Source organism: Artemia sp. Qi Xiang Cuo, chromosome 21 (assembly GCF_049724085.1).
Source record: "Artemia sp. Qi Xiang Cuo chromosome 21, ASM4972408v1, whole genome shotgun sequence".
Taxonomy (NCBI): domain Eukaryota; kingdom Metazoa; phylum Arthropoda; class Branchiopoda; order Anostraca; family Artemiidae; genus Artemia; species Artemia sp. Qi Xiang Cuo.
In genome coordinates, this window is record NC_142814.1 from 5,549,278 (window position 1) to 5,576,025 (window position 26,748).

Below are 26,748 nucleotides of genomic sequence, written 5' to 3' on the forward strand. Positions count from 1 at the left end.
ATTGGTTGATTGATCCGTCAAGAAAGGGGAATTAATTTATTGTTTCTAAGGGGAATTATTGATTCACGATAGGTGAATTGTGGTCGACAGCACAGGTGTTCCAAATTCCGGGAAACTCATAACATTGAACAATTTTATCCACAACAACAAATACTATTTCTGGATCATAACATTCGCTGAGAGCGTGCACTTACAACAAAAACAACAACATTGACCTTGACAATTTCTGGACACCTTGACATTCGCCTCGAGCGTGCACTTACAACAACAACAACAAATAAATCGACCTTGGAAAAAGAGGTCATTGACCCCATTAACAACGTGTTCTCCCTAGGGATTCCATGCCCATATATGGAGTCCCGTCAGTATTCTATGCCCATATATGGACTCCCGTCACGAGTTATAGGGTCACTTCTACTTGCTTGGTTCTTTCTAATTTCAGGGGAAAATATTTAAATGGGGTTGATTTTCTCCTATAATTCTTCCCTGTAACCAAAAAGTAATAATCAAGTTGGTTTGCATATAGATAAATGCTTAGAAAGAAGGAAAAGTCTATACGGTTAAGTTATTCTGTCTCTGAAAGCTTGGAGCTGAGGTGGATGGTGAAACATAGGTTACTATCCTACGCCACGTACAGGTGAAACAAAGCAGTCCCTATTTGATAGAGGATGGAGGTAGCAAGGGTGTAAGGAGGCTATCGCTAATTGCAAAAGGAAAATAATTTGTGGACAAAAAGGATCAAGAATCGATATGAATAAAAGCTCTCAGTAGACACAACCAGCACTCTTACCATACGGTGCTCTTCTTACCCTATAATAGGTAATTTTTGCTTTGTGCTCTGTTTTTGCGTGCATTGTTATTTGTTTTGCTGGCCGTTTACTTTTTCTACATTTTTTTTTATCTAAATTTACCTTGAGGCTTTGGAACACACTTATCTACCTATCTATCTATGTGTACCTACACTGTGATATTTTTTTTAAGGATGGGGGCTAACTTCAAAAAAAGCGTAGGCTTATATAAATTACATTGAAAATACAATTAGGGCAAACCGTAAATATCACGAAAATTGGGGAGGGGCCTATTCATACGTACCTGATATTACTGATTGTCGACTCAAGCATTTGGGGTGAAAAAAAAAAATTCAGATTTTTGACATTTTAGCACAGAAGCTGTATCTAAATAATTCTAATATCAATAATATCAATATCAAATGAATTATTTTAACAATAAATCTAAAAAGATTAATAAATAATAAGTTGATTTTATAAATATGGCATTTGAGGTATTATAACCGGTCGATTTTATATTTCTTTGAAAAAGGATAGGGAAATATATAACTTTGCCTTATTCTTTCGGGTTGCTATTACAGGGCAATTTGTTCATTTTATTTCTTTATATGGTGGGTCCTGACATAACTATACAGATCAAACGCATTACTGCGATTACAACTACTACTAACACCTCACTGCAAAACCAAACCACTTGAGGCCAACATAGCTGCGGACACTCCTCCGTCCCAGTCTTTTCAAACCTTCACTCTTTTGGTAAAAATTCTTGGGGAAAACCCAAACAATTGGTATTGTTAATGGTTCGAGAGAAAGCTTTTTTTTTTTTTTTTTTTTAGATATTTTATTTTTATTTTTTTTTTTATATTTTGTGCCATTATATATTTATCATTATTTTCTGTTATTATTATTTTTTTCCCCTTTTTTCATTTTAATTGGTTTGATGATTTGGCATGCATGATATCCAACCGGTCGCTTTTTCAAGCATCTTCTTGCTTTAGTGCGACTTGTTGTCACATTGAGTTGATTTTTTGTTAATAAAAATGTATGAACCTGAACCTGAACCTGAACCTGATTTGCGGTAGTTTCACGCTTCGTAGATTATTTGATTTTATTTTTGCTAATTTTTTGTTTAATAGAGTTCTTTACTTTTAATATACATATACTGATATTTATTAATAAAAATGTTAATATTATTTTATTTATTAAAGTTATAATAGTAAAAACATTTATATTTTTTCAGTAAAGTGCAAATTATATTCTGGCCTTGGGAAGGCATAGGGGGTTTTGAGCCCGACTCATGTTAATTTCTGCTCGTTTTGAGATTGACTTGGTTATTTATTGCATTTATTGTTCTCTACTTTTCTTTGAAAAACTTATTTTATGGAAAAAGTTTTTAAAATTAATTTCTGTTCGTTTTATATTGACATAGTCTTTTCAGGGAAGAAGAAAATAATAATTTTAATCTTTTCATTTTTTAAGACTTTATAGTTTGGTCTGCTATACGTATGCTGAAGAAAAATTTTCAGCAATTTTTAACAACATACACCGTTTTAAAAATCTGGACACAAATAAAAGTGTGTAATTTCGTTTCATACCTCCTCTTGTTGACCTGAAATGAAAAACTTGACACCATTCGCAAAAAAATCCGCTTACTTTCTTTGACAGGTTGGATACACTTACGCTATTTTGACTTGGTTAAATTTTAAGTGCAGAAGTAGCCCCGAAAGTTTGAACATAATACCCTCAGTTGTTCTTGGGATACTGCTGAGATACCTTATTGGGAATTAACCTTAACACAGCGCATTTTGATTTAATCTTAAGGCAACATTTAGTTTTTAAACATAAAGACAAATGGGAGGGTGGGCGTGGGATTAAAAAGGGCACTAGCCATTTCAATTTCCAATCGATAGAGCCCTTTATGTAGTTTCTACGACAACGCGTTCTATAAAAACTTTATATGCCCCCAAGGCATAACTTACAGCCGTTGCCCTGAGGGATGGGGGGAGTTCCCTCCTTAAAAACATGATTTCTATCTGGAAATCAACTACCCAGAACAAAGTGGCTATCTAAAAATTTTTATTGGATGTGTTTGGGGAAAAGGTGGGCGTGAGAGGGGGGCTAGTTGCCCTCAAATCACTATCGACTATTAAAAAGGCCACTAGACCTTTGAATTTCCAATCGAATGAGCCCTTTTTGAAGTTTATACGACAAAGATTTCAATAAAACTAATATGCCCCTAGGGAATAACTTATAACCCTTGCCCTGAAGACTGTAGGGGAGTGTCCTGCTCAAATGTATAATTTCCTGAACTTTAAACTGCGTGGAACAAAATGGCTATCTCAATGATATGTGTGATCTCACTGTCTCTTGCCATCTAAACTAAGCCGAGAACTCCACTATTACAGACGTATCTTTGTGGGAAAAAGAAATTTAGGAACTTTGGTTTTTCTATCATACCCTTAGAAATGCAAGGAAATACCGACATCGTGATTTACCTCTTAGGGATGTGTTTTTAAAATATCAATGATGTGAGGAGGATCACCACTTGCAGCTGATTCAGAAAGGGTAACTATTATTTCAATGAATCTTAATGGTAAAAATTCATTGCCAAGCAAATCTATTTAGAAAAATAGCCAGAAACCCCACAAAATGGTGTCGGATTGAAATGAAAATGCACCATTGGAATCACCATAGCCGAAAACCTCATTTAGGAGAATTATAGTCCCCTATATTGAGCAACACTGAAAATCACTTTTTCGCACAGGAAGTAGTGACGTCTCTAATCTTTTTATCCTCCCGCTTTTTTTCTATTGCCTCTAAGAGTCTCTCCTTTTTTTATTATTTTTCATTTTCTTCTGTTTTTTTTCTGTCGCCTTTAGTGGGGTACTGCAATGTTGTAGGGAGATGTTTAAGGGTTCATTTGAAAGGAAGTTGCTATAGCTAGTGCCTTTTATAAAAAAAAAGAAGATAATATTACTATAAAATGCAATTTTCACAAAAAAACTACATCTTTCAATAGAAGTCGATGTAACACACGTATCTATTGACAGGATAATATTACACGTATATATTTGAAAAAGTTGCGTCGCAAGGATATGATGGCATATTTGAATGACTCCACTGCCTGATTCCCTGTTGTTCGTAATTTACTATATCTAGTTAAGAAAGGCCGAAGGCTTTTTCCTGTGTGTGATATGCTTCCACTAGTAGGTATTGACGTTTTGAATACAACTGTTATTTGAAAATTTTCGATTCAGTGTCGGGGGGAGGGCGTCTATACAGATTATGGGGATGCCCTTCAGTCACTTTCCACGCAAGGGTTATATATCCATATGGGGAAATCACTAGGAAGATATGCGTGTGTAAAAAAAAACATCAAAATAATTAAAATTAACATCCCTCCGAACATGAAGAGAGAAAGCAAGATTGAAAGCAACTTGAAGAGAGAAAGCAACTTAAATACAATCTAGATATTTTGGCTTTTTTAAATGTGTAAGCGGTTGGCCTAAATAAATTGAGGAGAGTTGGAGTACAATCCCTAAATTTCTATTGGAATATCTCTGATCTCTTAATTAGAGTATATGTCTCTTTCACTTCCTTTTCTCTCCCTTTCTCTTAATCGCTTGAAAATTTTGCAACTTCTGTTTGGCCCTTAAAAAAATAATAACAAGATAATAATAATAATAAGCACAATAATGTCATCTACTCCCCTAGCGTTGAAACTCTGATGAACTTTGTTTTTTAAAATGTACTCGCCCAGATTATTTATCAAACATTCGAAAGATATCCTTACTAAATTATTCAAGTTGTGCATTACTGTTTTACTCTTTTGTTATCTTTATTACGTACAGATTCACTTACACTAAGAGTTGTCTAATCACATACTAGATTTCCACATAACTTGTATTACAATTTGGGCTTGGGCTTTCTTGAGCTTTTTACGCAGGCATTGCTCATTATTTACTATAGAATCAAAGTTCAATAAAACTTCAAAGATAACAAAGAATAAAAAAGCTGAATTCCAATATGTCAGACGTAAATCTTATAAATTGAGCCTTTTCAGAGACCAAATTGAACAAGTCCCTCAACAAATCACAGATTGTTTCTGTTTACCTACTTAACCATATTCTATTTATATATCGTATTTTAGATTTCTTTTGTCATTCTCTGTTGTAGTCAGAAGTAGCCAAAAGATGACAGATTAGGTTATTATCGTATGCCGACAAGCTATATAATCCTGCTTGCCCTATTAGAGAACTATCACTGAACGAAAGCCAGCCCTTAGTAACCAAAAATGTAAACACGTATTAAAAAAAATGTCAAATGAAGAAGAATCGTCATTTGAAGCTGATTCAGGAATTGAAAATGTGATTTCAATTAATCTTAATAGTAAAAGTTCGTTGCGAAGACAAACCTGCGGGATTTTCAAATAATAGCCTGAAACTCCCCACAAATGATATCGAGTCGAAATAAAAAATGCACCATTGGAATCACCATACTCGAAAATCTTATTTAGGAGAATCACAGTCCTCAAGGGGTTCACTTTTTCGTATGGGAAGCAACGGTGCCTCCTTTTTTATTCTTGCTTCTTTCTTTTTTCTTTCACCCATAGTGGGGCGCTGCAACATCACAGAGAGATGTTTAAGGGCTCATTTGACGAGAATTGGCCATACTTTGTGCCTTTTGTAAGTATTGAAAACGTAATAGTGAAAGAAAAATGCAATACTTGACTAAAATTTGATTAAAAAGTACCCATAGATTATCTACATTTAGATTTCAAGGGGACACGGGTCCCACGATCTTCCCTCGTGAACGTCTCTAATCCTCCGTGAACGTGCATCACCCCCACCTTTTAGTACTTTTTATCAGTCGTTTTTTTTACCTCAACTCCGTCACTGGTTTATTTCAGTCAGGGAGATTCCAAGCCATACTGTCCTTCTCGTGGAAAGACTTATGCCCGCGCAAAATCACAGCCATAAAATCAAAATTAGCCTACTCAGGACCGTAGCGCCAGTTATGTATCCTGTAACTAATATCTCAAGTTGAACAACGTTCATATTTCACACATAAAATTTGTGATTGACCAATCTAAGCTAGTTAAGGCATAGTTTTTTTTTTAGAGTAGAAGTTCTGGAAGCTTGCACAAGTGTTTTCCTAACTTTAAAATGGATTTGACAGAATGCATAAACCAAAGTATTAATAGGCTTTTAACAACAGTTGTGGTTATGGTGTCGCTTGAGCATTACACAGTTTCAAACATCTTGGTGCAAAACACCTAATTTTGACGCTACTCAATTTCAGTCGTGGATTACTCACTGCTCACGTGGCGCTACTTAGTAGTTTCAGTCGTGAATCCAAATAAAGAAATGACCAGTCTTTTGAATTGAACAAGGATTAACAGGAATGGATCGGCCGCAACTTGCCTTGTTTTGAAACCTGTTTATACTCATATACATTCGTTGGTGTACGTGGAACTGAGCCCCCGTTTAACTCAATCTCTTTTTAACTCGAATCCCGTTAACTCAAACCACATTGAACTCGGCCCTCATGTAACTCAAATCAATTTAACTCGATTCCCGTTTAACTCAACACCATTTAAGTCTACCCATTTGACTCAACCTTAGTTAACTCTACTCCTATTTGACTCAACCACCATGCAAGTCAACACCCGTTGAGCTCTATCCCCGTTTAGGCACCTAACCTAAGAGTCAAATTGCGCTGGGGTTGAGTTGAATGGGGTAAAGTTTAACTCAAACCACATTGAACTCAGCCCTCGTGTAACTCAAATCAATTTAACTCGATCCCCGTTTAACTCAACACCATTTAAGTCTACCCATTTGACTCAACCTTAGTTAATTCTACTCCTATTTGACTCAACGACCATGCAAGTCAACACCCGTTGAGCTCTATCCCCGTTTAGGCACCTAACCTTAGAGTCGAATTGCGCTGGGTTGAGTTGAATGGGGTAGAGTTGAACGTAGATTGCATGAGAGTTGAATTAGATAGGACTAAATTAGATAAGGGCTGAATTAAATGGGGGTTAAATTGAATGAAGTCAGAGTTGTAAAGGGGTTGTGCTGAACGGGGCTGTGTAGCACGGGTGGTAAGTGAATGATGAGTGAGTTGTATGGGGGTTGAGTTAAACTGGGGTTGTGTTAAACAGGGGCTAAGTTAACTGGGGGCTGAGTCGTAGGGATGCTCATTTAAATGATGCTTCAGATGCACCGGGATCAGAATTGTGTTATGGGAATTACACTTTGCTCAACGAAGTTTACGACTTTGGCTTTGTCCTATTTTTGTCTTTCTTTTTCTCTCATGCTGTTGATTACACTATGCTGTTGAGTAACTAGTACCTTATTTGAATTAGAATCACAAAAAGATTATCAATTGAGATTATTTGAAGACCAGAGAACAAACTGTAAATAAGGTGCGACCCAGCTCAACAGTAACCGAAACTCTAAGAACAGAATTTTGATGACTCTGTCATTGTACATTTATTGTATACGACGGGTTTTCAATATATTATTATTATTTATTATTATTATTATATCAATAGATAAGTCAAAAGAATCGGCTTTTCATGCTGATTCCAAATGAAGAAGATTCTTTCAATTTTATTAAAGATTCTTTAAAGAGTATAAGATTCTTTAAATTTAGTGTTACCCGTCAAAAGCTACGAGCTTGAGAAAAATTGCCTGATTTTCAGAAAAGGGGGAAACACCCCTAAAAGTAATAGAATCTTAATGAAAATTACACCATCAGATTCAGTGTATCAGAGAACCCTACTGTAGACGTATCAAGCTCCTTCTCAATACCTAACTCTTTACGCTAACTTTTGACCCTTAGTCCAAATATTTTAAGCACGACTCTTAAAATACAAGGGACGTTTAGTTAGAATAACAAGTTGTTTTAAAAGTGCTAAAAACTTTGACGTGTAGAGCAAGGCATCAGGTATGGTCCTGAATCGTAGGCGCTCCAAAAGACGAAGAAGGGTTTGCTAGATGTTTTCCAGAGAAATTACCAATGGATTATTTTAGGTACCCGACAGACGGACTTTATCTCAAACAGTAAGCTGTGCGAAAAATGTGGTTCAATATCGCTTTCTATGACGATAATAAAAGAGTAGGATTCTCTGATACGCTGAATCTGATGGTGTGATTTTTGCTAAGACTGCGAGACTTTTTGAGGGTGTTTTCTCCCTTTTTCGAAAATTGGACAAATTTTCTCAGGCTCGTAACTTTTGAATATGAATCTTAATGAACTTAATATTTTTGGAATTAGCATAAAAAAACGATTCTTTTGATGCATCTATGGTTGTCAAAACTTTGCTTATTTAGAGTTTCGGTTGCTATTGAGCCGCGTCGCTCCTTACAAATGGTTCCTTACCATGAACTGTAACCTACCATGAACTTACCTTATCATGATATCATTGTGAATGGGACTTTGGAGTTTCAGTTAGTATTGACGAGAATTACTCTTACTTACCATTCATGGATTGCACAAAAAGTTGAACATTTTTCATTTAAGAAATAGTTAATCAAATATTAAAAAAACAACTTTAATTTTTGTTTCTATTAATTAGTAAAAACACTAAAAAAATCTTAAACAATCCAAACCTTGTTAAAACTTGGTTCCGCTCTATTTCAGTACCAGCATGAAATGTATTGTTTAAGCAACTTAATCACTTCATTAGATATAATCAAATATGTGGTTTTGTGTCCATTAACCAACCCGTGAATTCGGGTAAAACAGTAGGGGGCTTGACCAAGACAAGGTGGTCGGGCTATCCTAACTAATCAAGGTTTTGTCGCGTAGAAAGCACTGAGAAATCTATGGCATTTCACATAGGAACCAGGCTAGGCACGTACGCCGGAATTTTTTTGGAGGGGGAATAATAAGAGAACAAGATAAATTGAATAACGAGTGTCGAAAAATTTGAGATTTCGACGGGGCTCGAGACCTCCCTCCTTCATTAGTCTCTAAACTTGGGATATACGTATGGATAGAGCAGGAACTTCTGAGGGGACGAATCAAAAATATAAATAGGCAAATTAAGTCTAAAAAATATGGAAAATTACGGCTGAGATCTTAAACATTTTGAGATTCTTGGGGGGGGGGCAGGTCTAAAACCCCAGTCCTTATGTGCTTGCTTCCATATTTTTGGGTCACAATTTTGGAGGGAAGGTAGGACTTGGAAAAGTAGGTAAATTATTAAGGTGTTATTTTGATTTTTATTTCAGGGGGGGACTGCGATTCCAGATTTCTCTAGGGGGAGGGGATTCTAGAAAACCCTACTTACCCCCATTTAGCTTAACTTTCCAGCTTTCCAGGTTTAGCCCGCAGTTTACAAATTTTTGAGGGTTCTCTTTTCTTAGACACCAGTTTCTTTTTAAGACACCAGTGTCTAAGGTAACAGTTTAAAACACCAGTTTAGTTTTTCTAGCCAGTTTCCGCTTTCATAAGTTACCCATATTTTGTGGGCAAGCGATAGACCCCAACCAAGGATTTATGGAAGTAATAGCAGTCAGTTTGTAGAAGTTGAAACATAAAAAAAAATTCATGCATTTGATCGTTCAACTGACCACAAAATTGCCCTTTAGCAGTCACTAATATGCAAATGGAAACTGTAGAAGGGTACCATGCTACTAGCTAATGACCAGTGCTGATAAATCCTAAAACTCTTTATCAGCTCAAATGGTAGATAAAGCGTTTTTACAATCTGACTGACTTCTTTATGGCACAGCCTTTGCTAAAAGAGCGCCCTTTCGGCTAATAAAATAAAAATACAACAAGTTTTTTCTAATGAAAGTAAGGAGAAGCATTAAAACTTAAAAAGAACAGAAATTATTCTGTATATGAGAGGGATTGCCCTTTCCTCATCCCTTGCTCTTAGCTAAAGTCGTGAAGTTCTTTAAAAATATTTTCATTCAAATTCAACGGCCCTTGTACTTCAGGAGTCGATCTTAAAGAATTAGGACAAATAGTCAAACTTTATCATAAAGGGCGAGGGATGAAGATGGGATATCCTCTCTCGTATGGAAAATAATTTCTGTTCATTTTAAGTTTAAATGTTGCTCCTTACTTTCAGTTGAAGAAATATTCTTCAGTTAATATCTGACCGTTTTTTAAATTTTGCAAGGAAGTCCCCATCCCTCCGGTGTGAACTTTCTTACCAATAGAAAATTGTCCACGTGGAAAATCCCCCCCGGAGAAATTTTCACCCCGAAAAATATCAGCATATTTCCCAATAACAAATACCATATGTAAACAATGGACAGATTGCATAACTTACTGCTCTCTCTCTCTCTAAGGGCTGGGTGGGGGTCATGTGATCCTTAGAGTCGGATTTATTGGACCTTTCAACTATATTGAACCAAATCCCTATCTAAAAATTTTTACTGGATATCTTTGGGGGACAGGGGGCGTGGGCGGGGGGCTAGTTGCTCTCCAATGTTTTTGGTCACTTAAAAAGAAAACTTGGACTTTTAATTTCCGTTCGAATGAGCCTTCTTCTGATTTCCTATGATAATTGGTTAGACAATATCACCCCTGGAAAAAAAAAACACGCATCCGTGATCTTTCTTGTGTCAAGAAATACAAAATTATACATTTTTGTAGATACAGGCATGGCATATATTCAGAAATGTTCTCTGGCATGGTGAATCTGATGGATCTAATGGTGAATCATGGTGAAACCATGAATCACGGTGAATCTGATTTTCATTAAGATCACTTATTTGACTTTAGGGTGCTTTTTCCCTTTTTTGAAAGTCAGGCAAATTTTCTTAGGCTCGTAGCTTTTGGTGGGTACCATTACACCTGCGAATTTTATATATTTGTAATCAGCATAAAAATTCAATTCTTTTGATGCAATAATTGTTATCAAATTCCTTTTAGAGTTTGGGTTACTAATGGTTCGAGTCACTCCTTGCTTACAGTTTGTTACCACGAACTGTTCGCTAAAGCAAAGTCGACATTAAAAGTGGGCATTGGGATTTTAGGAATCAAACTATGGTCAAAGGAAAGGCAAGGCATGCTTAAATAACGTGGGAACAGTCTGTAAGAAAAGATAAATCGCAGCAAGAATTTCACGAGAGAGCACCTAGTGAAACTCCTGAATATCCTGGGACGGAGTGGCGTCAGGGTTGCTCCCCGGTGACAAAAAAAAAATCACTATAGTTTAGTAATTTTCTGGTTGATTTAGCAATTTCCTACAATAACCTTTTGATTTATGTGCAAATTTAGCGATTTTTTATTTAGGCAATATAAAAAATCACTAGAAATAATAATAAATCACTAGGGATGGCAACCCTGGTTAGCGTGCGAAGGTGTGTTGAACTGAGGAAATGTATATAAATAACATATAATAATACAGGTGCCATTAGCTAGTTGTAGCACGTAATAAGAATTAATGGAAACGAATAAGAGTAGAAACTGGCACTATTGTCGAGAAAGAAAATCACAAGCACCATCCAGCATTGATAACTTTGCTAAACGCAAAATGCTACATACTTGTCTTTTTGGATGGCTTGGAATGCAGGTAATGGAATGGAAAGAAGAATTCTGTTCCTATTAGGTCTACCAGCATAAATTCAACAAGCTGACTTAATATACGAAGATTTTTCCCGAGCATATCCAGGCCGATTTTATGCGGACGGGATTTTGATCATTCTTGGAAGCTAAAAATATTGATTACCGAGAAATGCAGCTTTAATCATGTTATATTGGGGAATAATCAAATCAAATATTCAATTTCTTTTGAAATTTTACAGGGATGCCAACTGAGGGAAGAGATCATCCCCTCCCCTGCAGTTCCCTACCTCTCTAGTTTTTGAAAAATACCTGTCTTTTGTATTCTAATTAAAAAAAAAACTCGAAAAAGATTTCCCCTCCTCATTGGTCTTGAGAAATAACTTTTATGTACATCTTTATTAAAAAATAAATTGAAAATATCCTCACCTTTCCCCCTGGAATTCCTGATTCGTGATTTGGTACCCCTAACGTCACTAAGATTTATTTTGGTTGCAAGGTATCTAGAGGGCGTGTTTATTCAAAAACTATCAGTTTGTTAGTTTAATAATCTAATTCTAACTTTGTATAGTGAAAATCGCTGTAATTCGATTATTTTATTTCTGAGGTTTTTTGTACAAAACCTCAGGTTTTGTATAGATGTTGAGGTTTTTGTGTAGAATCTTTTTTGGTCTTTAATAAGCGTTGTCTTGTCGTTTATCTTATAGCAGCTGAATTCGCATTTTACGGGAAAAAACGTTAAAATGAAGTCAAATAAAAAAAATGAATAATAACTAACCTGATTGCAAGCCAAGTGTGGTTGAAAAAATGAGGAGGAGAGAAAGCAGTAACCTAACGATAAGAGAACAAATGAAAAAGTGATGAAGTGGGAGTGAGAAAGAGGGAAAGAGAAATTCATTTATTTAGGAGCTTTGAAGGGGAAATGGAGCTTTTTCGGCAACTAACATTAAGGATTTGGACCAGAGAATACACTGGGACTTTGAAGACAAAGAAGCCAAGTGAAAAGGGTGGGCTTTAATGGGTCATCAGGAACATACAAATTGACTGTTAGTCGAGGCTGATCAAGGTGAGTTCGACATGCAAATTCTGTCTCTTCCATCTTTTAGTGTTGTAAGGCATGTGGTTCTAAACAGGAAAGAACACAGAATTTTACTCTCTTTAAATATAATCCTTAAAGAAGTGTTTGTGATTTGATTTTTATTTAGGTCAATTCTATTGATAGGTTCAATCGAAGAAACAGTGTGCCACACAGGAAATGTGTATATCAAAAGCGTCTTGTGAAAGCAGGCAAATTTGCGTTGTTTTTTTTGGGAGGGGGGGGAGCGGGGGGGGGGGTTAAAAATGAGAATTTGAATAAGAATTTTACAGAAACTTGGGAAAATGTGTGATTTCATATGGGCTGGACCCCCACTTCCATCCCAGTGTGCATAGCTAGAAGAAAAATTAGTAAACACGGAGAACCTTCAATTGACTCACGGGTTTAAGTAAGGATAGCAAAGCATTGAAAATATCAGTAAAATCGATCTGAATATCAGTTGAAGTGGTATTAGTGAGAAGATATTGCCATTCGTAATAGAATCTGTCCAACTTTCCTGATTATCGAAGGAGGCGAATCACTTAGGAATTTATGGATTTGATCGGCCTTGACTTTTTAACATTAGTGACATAAATCTAGATAGCTAGACCTGACATTTTTTTTGGTGGGGGGGGGGGGTAGATGTTTCTAAAAGTGAGCGAAACAATTTATTATTCCCAGAAAGAACAGTTTTATGCCCAAATTTTCTGGATTGGTTTGAGGAAAGATTTCAGACCGATTCAGAGAGAAAATTTACATATCCCTTATAGTTGTAAAAATTATTAATAGTAATATACCACTAGGGATACATTAATTCGTGTTTTATACTTCTCACCTTGAATCTCTTTTCGCTTTTATTATTTCAGTGTGCTTTCTCTTTTTGTCCATCTTTGGATTTTTTTTTTACTTTTCGTTTTTATTTATTCATTTTTTTACTATGCATTTTTTTTCTTGTTGTTATGTCTGCATGTATAAGATTTTTGCATAAACGTGTCTATTTTTTACATGAAAAATTCTATAGATTCTTATCCCAAATGCTTTGATTCCTAACAAGGAAAAAATAAATGGCTAGTTGCAGAATTTTATTTAACACTACATTCCTTGTCAAAACAACGTAAAACAGGCATGACCACATCCACGGGAGGGTTACCCGATTTGAACTCCCCCTCCAGAGCTTTCGTTTAACACATACAAAAGTAAAAAACGTCTCATAGAAATCTTGGTTTCTTTGTACCCTCCCTCCAGTGTTTTGTACTCCCCCGAACAAAAATTCAGTATACAACCCTGACTTTAAGCCAAGTTCAGCAATGTTCAAATTTTTTCTAGTTTTTCCAAAAAATTTCAAAATTGGGATCCCTGGAATTAACGATAACGAAAATTAAGAATTTATATTTCAGGTTAACGTTTAGGGGGAGATTGCGGAGAACGATTTTTTGGGGAAGGGGGATTTATGGAAACCTCTAAAATTCGGGAACAGTGGAAGCACTGCTACAAGTTGTCTTTTGGTCACTTCCTTGAGGATTAATTTTAAAATCTATTTCAGACACAACTTTTTCTCGCCCTCTCAACGTAGAAATACATCCATGTTTTGTATCTCTTGACGCGTCTAACTGCTCAGATACGCACTGTGGAAGGAGCACGTTTCAATTACGTGTGAACAGTGATTACTACTACGAAAAAATCCCACGAGAAGTGGAGCTGATATTGGAGATCAAGTCATTTAGTGACCCAATGTGGATCGACTATGGTCCTCCCAGTCTAATTTTAAGAGTAAGTTTTTCATTTCAAGTATTAAATTTAATACCAATGTGGGCCGTATAGAGCTACAGCCATGCCCAAAACTGCATGGTGTAGGCCTGCTGTTTTAACACACACACACATATATATACATATATATATATATATATATATATATATATATATATATATATATATATATATATATATATATATATATATTATTGACTTGACTTATGTCCTATCCGTCCTTGAAGGTCGTCTTAGGGCCTCTTCTTTAACCAGTTCATTGATGTGCCTCCTGTTGGTGCTTCTGTTGTCGGCCAGGCGGCAGAGCTGTGGCAGGTTGTAAGGTGAGAAGTTTTGTTTCCATCTCTTTGGAGGGCAACCTCTGGGTCGAGAACCGTGGAACCGTGGGTATGTTGGGACATACCCAACGCCATGCGTTGGGTATGTCCAAGCCAATTGAGTTGTTGTAGTTTAATTTTGTCCAGTATTGTAAATTTGACTTTCAGATTATGGAGAAGCTTGGAGTTGGAGATTCTGTCATGGAAGGTGATACCAGCGATGCGTCGTAGGGATTTGGTTTCAAAGGAAACTAGGAGGCATTGATCGTCTGTTTTAAGCGTCCGGGATTCACAGGCATAGATGGCGATCGGAATAATGAGGTAGTAGAAGAGTCTCGTTTTGAGAGTTGTTGTTAAGTTCTTATTCTTTCAGATGGGCATCAGAGCTTTAAAACTGGAGTTCGCAAGTAGCAGGCGTCTCTTGATTTCTTTGAGTTGGTTGTTATCATAAGTAAGTAAGCTCCCAAGGTAGGCGAAGCAAGAGCGCCGGGCTGGTTGTCTGTGAGTGAAAGGGCTGCAGTTAGGCAGAGATTGAACAGCTCCGGTGATATGAGGCAACCTTAAAGTACTCCGGTAGAGGTTTTGAAGCTCTCGGTAAGTCCTTCTCCAGTCATGACGCGGCTACTGAACTTCATATACATGTCTTTGATCAGCGAGGTCAGGTCGGATGGGATGCCAAAGTGAAGAAGGATGTGCCATAGACCTTCTCTCCATATCCGATCAAAAGCTTGTTTAAAGTCTATGAAAAGGTGATAGATGCTGCGGCCAAGTTCGCTATACTTTTCCATGATCTGCCGAACAGTGAATATCTGATCAATTGTTGATCTATTAGGTCGAAAGCCGGCTTGGTCTTCCGGAATGACCATTGAGGAAATGGCTCGTATACGCCCGAGCATGACTCTTGTGAGGATTTTTGCTGCGTGGCTGGTAAAACTTATTGGGCGGTAGTTGTCGCAGACAGCTTTAGAGCCATTTTTATGCAGGGGGATTATCGTGGCTTCACACCAGGGTGAGGGGAAGTGACATTTTCCCCAAGCAGCTATGACAATTTTGTGATAAAGGTCAAGGAGTGGTTTGCAGTTTACTTTCAGTAGTTCGGGCTGGATTCCATCGGGGCCGGCAGCTTTGTTTGTTCTCAAGTCTCTGATTGCTACTTCTACTTCAGAGTGAAGAGGGGGAGGACTTGGATCTGTAGAGGTTGTAGGGAAAGTGTCGAGAATTGTTGGGTCTGGGTGGATGTCCAGATTCAGTTTATTTTTAAAATGTTTTTTCCATCGAGAGCGGATTCCGTCTGTGGATTGTATTTGGTTTCCATGTTCGTCGAGAAGGGAGAACGCTTTGATGTCCTTCTTTTTGGCCAGTTCCCGCACTCTTCTATATATGTAGTGGGGGTCTCCTTTCTTGGAGGCCGATTCAAATTGATCACATGCATTTTTAATAAAAGCACGATGAGCACGTCTGATGGATTTCTCAACAGCTCGTTTTAGTTGCTTGTATCGGCCTCTACTTTCTTTATCTTGCTTGTTCGCGAGTTGGCGCTTTTCGTCGCAGAGTGAAATGATATCGTCTGTTATCCAAGGTTTCTGAATGTTTTTTTGGGTACCCAGTGTGGAATGAGCGACATCACATATGATATTTGTGCTGCTAGTCACCAGGTTGTCAATATCTTCCTTAGACAGGATAGGTGGAGATCTTGACGTGACCTCCGAAATTTTTTCGGATAGAATTGTGTTATAGGTCATACGTGTGTTTATATATATATATATATATATATATATATATATATATATATATATATATATATATATATATATATATATATATATATATATATATATATATATATATATATATATATATATATATATATATATATATATATATATATATATATATATATATATATATATATATATATATATATGTGTGTGTGTGTATATATATATATATATATATATATATATATATATATATATATATATATATATATATATATATATATATATATATATATATATATATATATATATATATTATATATATATATATATATATATATATATATATATATATATATAAAATAGAATTTGGAAAAAATATAAACTGAGAATAAAAGATTAAAAAAAAGATATAAAAATGAAAATATTAAAAAAAAAAACATATAACGAAAATGGGTTATTATGTTCGTCTTGAGAGATACCGTAGCATCTTTAGTGGAATATAAGTTTATCTTTTAATGTCCATTAAAGCTGATTTTTTTACTGCTACAACGAATTTAAAAGCACTGCAAAGAAATTGAAAACAACGAGAAAACGGAGAACGATAATGAAACCAAGAAAAAGAAGGTAAATCAGAGCTAGTAAAAAAAAGAGATGAATGCAGATGTATCGGCCGAGACCTCCATTCAGCCGTCGTCAATTCAGAAAGAGGAATAAAAAATATAGATAAAAAGAAATACGTATACAACAAAGTAGATACAAAAAAATAGATAAGGAATTTAGATATGCAACAAAAAGGATCATAACCTTGCTAACCGTCAGATTCAGTCATATTCAGGAAGAAACTTTCCTCCCCCGGAAAATTCTCACCATGAAACAAATAAAACAAAAATAAATAAACCCGAATCCGGAATCTTTCTTCTGGCAAAAAACTCAAAATTCCACATTTTTTAGAAGCACCTTGAAACCTCTACAGCAGGGTTCTCTGAGACGCTGAACCTGACGGTGTGAATCTGACTGTAAAGCATTGCATATATTAAATATGTAAACTAACCTAGGTCCCTAACCCCTCTCCCTAAACCCCAAAAAACAACAGTTTAAATATCGTATACACAATGAAAACCACGCTATGGATTGCATTACTCTATAGCCGTCTCTTGAATTAACCCGTCAAAAAAGTGTTTTTCGTAACTGGTTTCCTTGTAAATGCCCATATAATGGGAAAGTACCAATAATACAAAATAGGATGAAAATATAGTAGTTTAGAAATAAAGTTATAAAAAGGAACCCACAATAAAATATTTGACTGGCAAAGGTCTCAAAGTTTCAGTAATTACATAAAACTTTATAAAGCACAAACAATCAAAACATGGATAGCATAAATTGGATAAAGACATGGATAAAGCACAAACAATCAAAACATGGATGGCATAAATCAAAGAGAATGGGAAAATTGTCAGAGTTGGATCTTTGCCAATTTAACTCGTGAAGATAGGGTATAGTGCCTGGCACTAGCACCACTGACGCTTTAGCATCTCGCGACGAGTATAAGTGTCTCTTAAGATTGGATTTTCAGCAATTTAAAATGGGAGCGTAAAGAAGAAGAGGAAAAAACAAACAGCGCTTCTTTTACTGAAACGTTTGGCAACTATATTAAAAAGTAGAAAATTTGAAACAGAATTTAATACTTAATTTTGTGGGTACCACCAAGGAGAGGGATGGATCCTTTGGGAAACAAGCTGACATTTAAACAAGAAACAAGCTGTATGAAAATTGTAACAACCTCTCGTTTTGAGGACTTGAGCCCCTCCCTCCTGTTTATACCTTATTCTATCTCGGAAATGATCACTTTATTTCTTTGCGCTTCTAATCTTTGGGCTGACTTGTTGATGATTGTATGAAGATTCTCTAAATACTTTACATTGACAATACCTTAGTTGCCCAAAACAAAGCTTGGAAAAATTGTTACTGGAATAATAAAGCTGTCACTTCCTGGATCGGTGCCATATCCAGGGGAAGGGTTACCGGGTTTAAAGCCCCTCCTCCAAAATATATTTCCGACTCGTAAATATATATATGAATGTAGGTAAAAAACCCTTATCGTCCCCCCCTAAAATAGATTTTTTTTTTCTTGGACCCTGCTGCTACTACTAATAACACACTGCAGTACCAAGCTGCCCGAGGCCAAAACAGCTGCACTCGCTCCTCCACCATCTCTATTCAAAGCCTCCCTGTCTACACCCCTCTCCCAAGAAGTTTCAATTTCCTTTAAATCTTTCCTTACGACCTCTTTCCACTGGGACGACCTGCTCTTTGTTTGCCCTATATGGTTGGCAGAAAAGAAAGATCTTTGGCAATCTGTCACCCTTCACCCGCAGAACGTGTCCTAGCCATCACGACCTTTCTCTCATTATAGTCATAGAAAGCACGATATAACCACAATTTTTGTACTGCTTACAGTTTGATATGCGGTCAGTCTGACCGGTACTGAAGACAGTCCGTAGACAATCTCTCTGGACAACATCAAACAAATCCTTCTCCGTCTTTTGGAGCAGCCACGTTTCAGAACCATACTTGACCACTGTCACTACTGTAGCGTCTAATGTTCTAATCTTGGTTTGCAAACTTTTCTTCCTATTCTTCCAAACTCTATTCAGCTGTGGAAAAACACCTTGGGCCTTGGCTACCCACCGTCTATATTAATAATACTATCTAGGCATGTGAAGCTGTCCACTTGATCAATCTTCTCGTTACCCAGCATTTCCTTTTAACCTTCACTTATTCCTAGTCTCAGCAACTTAGTCTTCTTAACATTTTCAAACCTTTTCTTGCACTCTGAACTCGCAAAACCTTTAAAAGTTCATTCACTACGGAAACCTTTAACCATGTCGCAACACCGGAACAGCTCCAGCCTTATATACCCGTCCTCACCAGGGCATTCGTCAGGGGGTCCCTGAACAAAAATTCTTTTGAAATCCTCCCTCCCCCAAAGAAATTAATGCATCCAGCCTTGTCCTGGAGTTCTGCTTTACGAAGCTCTTCTTGTACTAATTATCATTACAGTCTCATGCCATGGTCATAAATTGCGGATACACACACTTTTTATTTGTGACTTATCCAAAATAAGACAAAAAAGCAATAAAACTTAAAAGTACAAATATATTCGACTAGACACGTTTGTATGTAAATATTTGTGATAGTGTGAAGACAGCTAAGCACACAACTGCATTGCTCAAAGAATTTTTATATTCAAATATTGGGTTTAAGTTAAGCACAGCATTGTGTTTGACATACCTAATATGTATGTAGGATTATCATGTATTCTGGAATTTCAATAAAAACGATAATAAAAGAATACATTTAAAAAATTAAGAACATTTGAATTTTCAGCGAGCTGTTTTAACGACAGAGTGGATTAGATATAAGGGTTTTAACCTTTGCAATAAATATCTTCTTTTTAAACTTAATTGTTAGTTCATCTAAAGCTAAATCCCAAGGGAGATGCTAAGGGATCTCTGAGGTAAAAAAAAGGACTGTCCGAAAAAAACACATTTTTTTTTTTTTACCAAAAAAATAATGTAACCATCAGTATGATAACACTGAATTGAAATACCACCAATCTTACAGTCTCGGTAGTTTTGATGCTGCCCGTATGTAGCTTAATAAACAGGGATAGTAATTCAAGAAAATGTAGGGAGGGAAATTCAATTTTTTTTTGCTACCAAAGCTAAAAAATCAAAATCCAGAAAAATAATCAGAAAAAAATATCAGAAAAGTATTTTTATAATTAAGGGGGGTGTCTACGAAATAACCACTGAATAGCCAGAAAAAAGACTAAAGATTCTGCTTTAGTTATTAAAATGAAAAGAATATTTAATCAAAATAAATCTAGCCTTCAGCATGTAAAACTTTGAAAATGGACAAGTTAAAAATTAGCCATGAGTACAAGGCAAGAATTTATATTTACAAAAATGATAAGTATACATAGCTTATTTGACCTGTCTTGGCTATAAAAAATGGAATTTCAAAGTACTACTAACTTCTGCGGTTCTCACCAAAGTACCACTAACCACTATTTAAAGTGGTTAAAATTCAAGTGGTTTAACATTACCAAGTTTGTTGATTACTTTAGTCAAATATGTCTCGAAAAGCAAAGCATGATACAATCCAAGGCCCTATCCGCAGGGGGGGTACTGGGTTTGAATCCCTCCCCACGATATTTTTGTCCACTCATAAAAACGTAACAAAAATGCATATAAACAAATTATAGATGCATTCTTTTTTTAATAAAAACCTCTAACAAATACCCCCTCCGAACAAAAAGCATGTAGTTAGCTTGTTGCCCTCCATTTTTTGGTCACTTAAAAAGGGCATTAGAACTTTTAATTTCCGTTCCAATGAGACCTCCCACGATATTCTAGGACCACTGGGTCAATACGATCAGCCATGGGGAAAATAAAAAAAAAAAAAAAAAAAATTAAAACGCAACCGTGATCTGTCTTCTAGCAAAAAATGCAATATTCCACATTTTTGTAGATAAGAGCTTGAAACCTCTACAGTAGGGTTCTCTGATACGCTGAATATGATGGTGTGAATTTCATTAAGGTTCTATAATTTTTAGAGGGTCTTTCCCCCTTTTTTCCAAAATCTGCCAAATTTTCTCAGGCGCGTAACTTTTGATAGGTAAGATTAAACTTGATGAAACTTATATATTTGAAATCAGAATTAAAATCTGATTCTTTTGATGTATCTATTGGTATCAAAATTCCGTTTTTTAGAGTTTCGGTTACCATTGAACCGGGTAGCTCCTTACTTACAGTTCGTTACCACAAACTGTTTGATTTTATGCTGTGAAGCAGGTAAGTACTGTACTTACAATTCTGCAGTGATAATTAAAAGGGTGACATACGCCATTTTGTAACTTTTCAGGAGAACCAAAAAACGGTTAGTACGGGGTTTATCAGATCCCATGTACTTGCGGTAGCTCATATGTGGGACGTACTAACCAGAGTTTGGAAATGAGATTATTACAACATAAAGATTCTATTTCTTCGGCTTCAAAGCAAGATTCTAAGTTTGAAGATTTTACTTCAGCCATTTCAGAACACATTTTAAATTTTCCATACCATTTTACTTTGTTCGAGAATGTCTCTTTGATTTCTAGGGATCGGGGTTTAAAGCAAAATTTTCGTGAAACGCTTGAAATAAAGAAAATCTTATTCAAGAATATTGCTTTGAATCGGGATACAGATGAATATGAGCTGAACTCTATCTATGATAATTTAATAAAATCTGACAGAGTAAAGTTCAATTCACCCAAAGTACTTGATCTTTGTCCAAATGTTATATCATTGAACGCTAATGAACCAAATCCAAGAAGGTCAAAGAGGCTAGCTTCCGCCTTTGCTTTGAAAAGAATTAGAGATTTAAACAATATGTAGTTTTATTTGATTTAGTATATAAACTTTTGTTTAAAATTGTTTTAGTTTAGTTTTACTACTGATGACGGTCACTGTATATGTGACCGAAATATCTGGTATTTTTTGTGAAATTTATTATACACTGTCTATTAAAAAGGATTTTATCCCTATTTTGGACTTTTATTTTATCATCATGGAAAGGCAGTGTGGTCTCTGAAATTATCTACATGGTTTTTGGGAGTGAGCTGAGGGGAATTGTGTACGCAGGAAACGGGGCTCCTCCAGAAACCTTATATTTTTTTAATTTCTGGACACTTCGTGTTCAAACCAGGGTTTCCAACTGCCGACCTCTACAAATTGTGCAAATCAAGGCCAAAAAGAGGTATTTTGGCTCAAAAAGAGCGCAAGACAAAAAATTTTGACGATGGGAAGAAGGGAAGCGCGCGCACCTCCCCTCTCTCGCATCTCCTCAGTGGTGCATTTCAGTGCATTTCATACGAAAACTGTGCAAGCTGATAGCCTTGTCCCTTAGGTAATTTTTTTTTTCTGACGAAAGTGCCAACTACTGACGTTTAAAGCAAATGAAAACTGACAAAAAAAAGAGATTTTAACTTTTCCACATCCCTTCTGAGGTAAAAACAAATGTATTTCACACGAAAGGTGTGCAATTTGGCAACTCTGATTTAAACTGTCAAATATTTTATTTATCTTCTTCTCCCCGCTGAAAAATCTTGTCTGTCCTTACCTAGGCAAGGAGGTTAGATATTTTGAAACTTAAATTGAAAAGGGAAACTCCCAATAAACTCGATAGACCTAGGTCCGAAAGTCTTCCTGGTACTACCTGCAGAAAAATAATTTCGTAAAAACTAGATCTTGATGGCTTTGCTTTAAATTCTCACTTTATTCTTATTTGTTAACACATTTTTATTTATTCGTTGTTATGGTTACTATTATTATTTATTATTTTATACTTATTTACTTATTTACATTTTATAATTACCTTATTCTTTTAAATTCTAATATTATTCACTGTTTGAAGCCTATTAAACAACTTCAAGTATTTTAAGCCTTTAAAACTTATTCTTCTAAACACATCGTGGAGATTATTCATACCAAGGAAATTAAGCCAAATATCTGAGTTTTGAGGCAACAAAGAGCTACACTCACGTCTTATTAACATAAAAAATGAAACAAAAATTATTTTACACATAAAACATATATGATTCTAATCACTGTCATCTTATTCTCTTGTTTTTAACTACTCAATGAGGCAATAAAAGAATTCAGTAGACCCAGAGATATAACTGATTTACAGTCTGTGGAAGAGACAAATATATTTTCTTATAAGGTTAATAAATTTGTCTAATAAATTATAAAGCAAAGTATAATAACGGATAACAGTTACAAATTTGCCTGATCTAATCTGAAGTTGATTAGTGTTTACGTAAAAATCAGCCCTTTTTTTATCATATTAATCTCTTAGTGAAAAAGAAGGTGGATTTCCATAAATCGATCTTGCCCTTTCCTGAATTGTTGAAACCGACAGATTAACAGTGCCGTATCCGGATTTTTTTTTCGGAGGGGGTTTTACTCATTTTTTTTAGGGGGGGGGGGGTGTACACAAAAAAAATAAAAAAAACATACAAAATCTTGCCCTTCTCTTGAACTCTTGAAACACAGACAGATTAACAGGACCGTATCCAGGATTTTTCTTCGGAGGGGGCTTTACTAAATTTTTTTTTGGGGGGGGGGGGTATACACAAAAAACTAAAAAAAGCATACAAAATCTTGCCCTTCTCTTGAATTGTTGAAACACAGACAGATTAACAGGGTCGTATCCGGGATTTTTTTTCGGAGGGGATTTTACTCAATTTTTGGGGGGGGGGGGTGTACACAAAAAAAAACCCCAAAAAACGCATATAAAATTTGTTTATGTCCTTTTTTGTTACGTTTTTTACGAGTCAGACAAAAATTTCGGAGGGGAGGTCAAACCCCTTACCCCCCCCCCCACCTGGATACGGCCTTGCAGATTAAACAGAGATTGGGTGTTAATTTAAAACTTGCAAGAGCTAGAAGTTCTAAATCTTTTGATAAAATAATGAGAAAAGTTGCAAGGCTTTCAACATTCCGAGAGGAGGAGCAGTGGCGTAATTTAAATAATTTGTGAGACCACACTGGCTAATCATGATAAAACACAAAAACGCGAAGAAAGAGAAAAACCGAGGACAATTAACGGCCAGTGAAAAATTGAAAAATAATGCAAATATTTCGGTCAAGACCTCCGCTTGACCGTCCTCGGTGAAGAAGAAAACTGATAAAAATATAAAAAAAACTTAAAATAAAAACACAAAACTAAAACTGGACAACCCATTCTCAGTAACGCTGAAGGGGTCTCAGATCTCAGTAAAGGTGTTTTTATTTTAAGGTTTGGTTTTTTATATTTTTATTAGTTTTATTCTGCACTAAGGACAGTCAAGCGGAGGTCTTGACCGAAATATTTGTATAATTTTTCAATTTTTAACTGGCTGTTAATTGTACTCGTTTTCTTCCTTTCTTCGCGATTTTATGTTTTATTGTGACGTAATTTGTCAAAATCTTGGGGTGGAAGTCGTGCTGGACCTGCATAGCCTATAAACACCACTTAAAGACATACAAAGGATAATGCTGTCAAATAACGAACAACATTGTCTTTTGGCATATGTATTCATATTCTTTTTTTGCCACTAATTTATCATCTACACTTAACAGTGGCATCCGGAGTAAAATCTGCCAAAACAAGTGCAGGGCCATATATACATGTTTATGTATGGAAGTCTTGCTGGAGCTGCATATAAATGTCACTAAAAGATATATAAAGGACAGTTGCTAAATAATGAACAATGTTGTCAAATAACCCCAAATAGCAAAGCAAATATAATTCACGAAAAAATATTGTCAAGGTCCCACAATAAAAAGGCAATTATAATTTAGAGAAGGAATGACTATTGTCAAATAACCACAAATAGCAAAGCAATTAAATTCATGAAAAAACATTGTCAAGGTGCCACAAATAAAAAGGTAATTATAATTTTGAGAACGAATGACTGTTGTCAAATAACCACAAACAGCAAAGCAATTATAATTCATGAAAAAACATTGTCAAGGTGCTACAAATAAAAGGTTATTATAATTTTGAGAACGAATGACTGTTGTCAATTAACCACAAATAGCAAAGCAAGTATAATTCATGAAAAAACATTGTCAAGGTGCCACAAATAAAAAGTAGAGAACTGACTGTTGCCAAATAACCACAAATAGCGAAGCAATTATAATTCATGAAAAAATATTGTCAAGGTGCCACAAACAAAAAGGTAAATATAATTTTGAGAACGAATGACTGTTGTCAAATAACCACAAATAGCAAAGCAAGTATAATTCATGAAAAAACATTGTCAAGGTGCCACAAATAAAAAGGTAATTCTAATTTAGAGAACGAATGACTGTTGTCAAATAACCACAAATAGCAAAGCAATTATAATTCATGAAAAAACTTTGTCAAGGTGCCACAAATCAAAAGGTAATTATAATTTAGAGAACGAATGACTATTGTCAAATAACCACAAATAGCAAAGCAAGTATAATGCATGAAAAAACATTGTCAAAGTGCCACAAATAAAAAGGTAATTATAATTTAGAGAACAAATGACGGTTGTCAAATATCCACAAATAGCAAAGCAATTATAATTCATGAAAAAACATTGTCAAGGTGCCACAAATAAAAAGGTAATTATAATTTTAGAGAACGAATGACTGTTGTCAAATAACCACAAATAGCAAAGCAAGTATAATTCATGAAAAAACATTGTCAAGGTGCCACAAATAAAAAGGTAATTATAATTTAGAGAACGAATGACTGTTGTCAAATATCCACAAATAGCAAAACAATTGGCACAAATTAAAAGGTAATTATAATTTAGAGAACGAATGACTGTTGTCAAATAACCACAAATAGCAAAGCAATTATAATTCATGAAAAAACTTTGTCAAGGTGCCACAAATCAAAAGGTAATTATAATTTAGAGAACGAATGACTGTTGTCAAATAACCACAAATAGCAAAGCAAGTATAATGCATGAAAAAACATTGTCAAGGTGCCACAAATAAAAAGGTAATTATAATTTAGAGAACGAATGACTGTTGTCAAATAACTACAAATAGCAAAACAGTTATATTTCATGAAAAAACATTGTCAAGGTGCCACAAATAAAAAGGTAATTATAATTTAGAGAACGAATGACTGTTGTCAAATAACCACAAATAGCAAATCAAGTGTAATTCATTAAAAAACACTGTAAATGTGCCAAAAAAAAAATGTAATTATAATTTAGAGAAATAATTACTCTTGTCAAATATCCACAAATAGCAAAGAAAGCCTAATTCATGAAAAAACATTGTCAAGGTTCCACAAAAAAAAGGTAATGATAATTTAGAGAACGAATGACTGTTGTCAAATATCCACAAATAGCAAAACAATTATAATTCATGAAAAAACATTGTCAAGGTGCCACAAATAAAAAGTTAATTATAATTTAGAGAACGAATGACTCTTGTCAAATAACCACAAATAGCAAAACAGTTATATTTCATGAAAAAACATTGTCAAGGTGGCACAAATTAAAAGGTAATTATAATTTAGAGAACGAATGACTGTTGTCAAATAACCACAAATAGCAAAGCAATTATAATTCATGAAAAAACTTTGTCAAGGTGCCACAAATAAAAAGGTAATTATAATTTAGAGAACGAATGACTATTGTCAAATATCCACAAATAGCAAATCAATCATAATTCATGAAAAAACATTGTCAAGGTGCCACAAAAAAAAGGTAATGATAATTTAGAGAACGAATGACTGTTGTCAAATAACCACAAATAGCAAAACAGTTATAGTTCATGAAAAAACATTGTCAAGGTGGCACAAATTAAAAGGTAATTATAATTTAGAGAACAAATGACGTCAAATAGCCACAAATAGCAAATCAATCATAATTCATGAAAAAACATTGTCACGGTGCAACAAAAAAAATGTAATGATTATTTAGAGAACCAATGACTGTTGTCAAATATCCACAAATAGAAAAACAATTATAATTC

General features: G+C 35.1%; 1 protein-coding gene across 2 annotated transcripts in view; it reads left to right on the forward strand.

The window, feature by feature from the left end:
• The window catches only part of LOC148939181 (terminal nucleotidyltransferase 4B-like), a 585,918-nt gene that overhangs the window by 408,812 nt on the left and 150,358 nt on the right, over positions 1-26,748 (forward strand). For both annotated transcript variants that reach the window (XM_089107013.1, XM_089107012.1), the window contains one exon: positions 13,937-14,163. In XM_089107013.1, the coding sequence (XP_088963139.1) occupies positions 13,937-14,163 (227 nt within the window). The remainder of the gene's footprint in view (positions 1-13,936; positions 14,164-26,748) is intronic.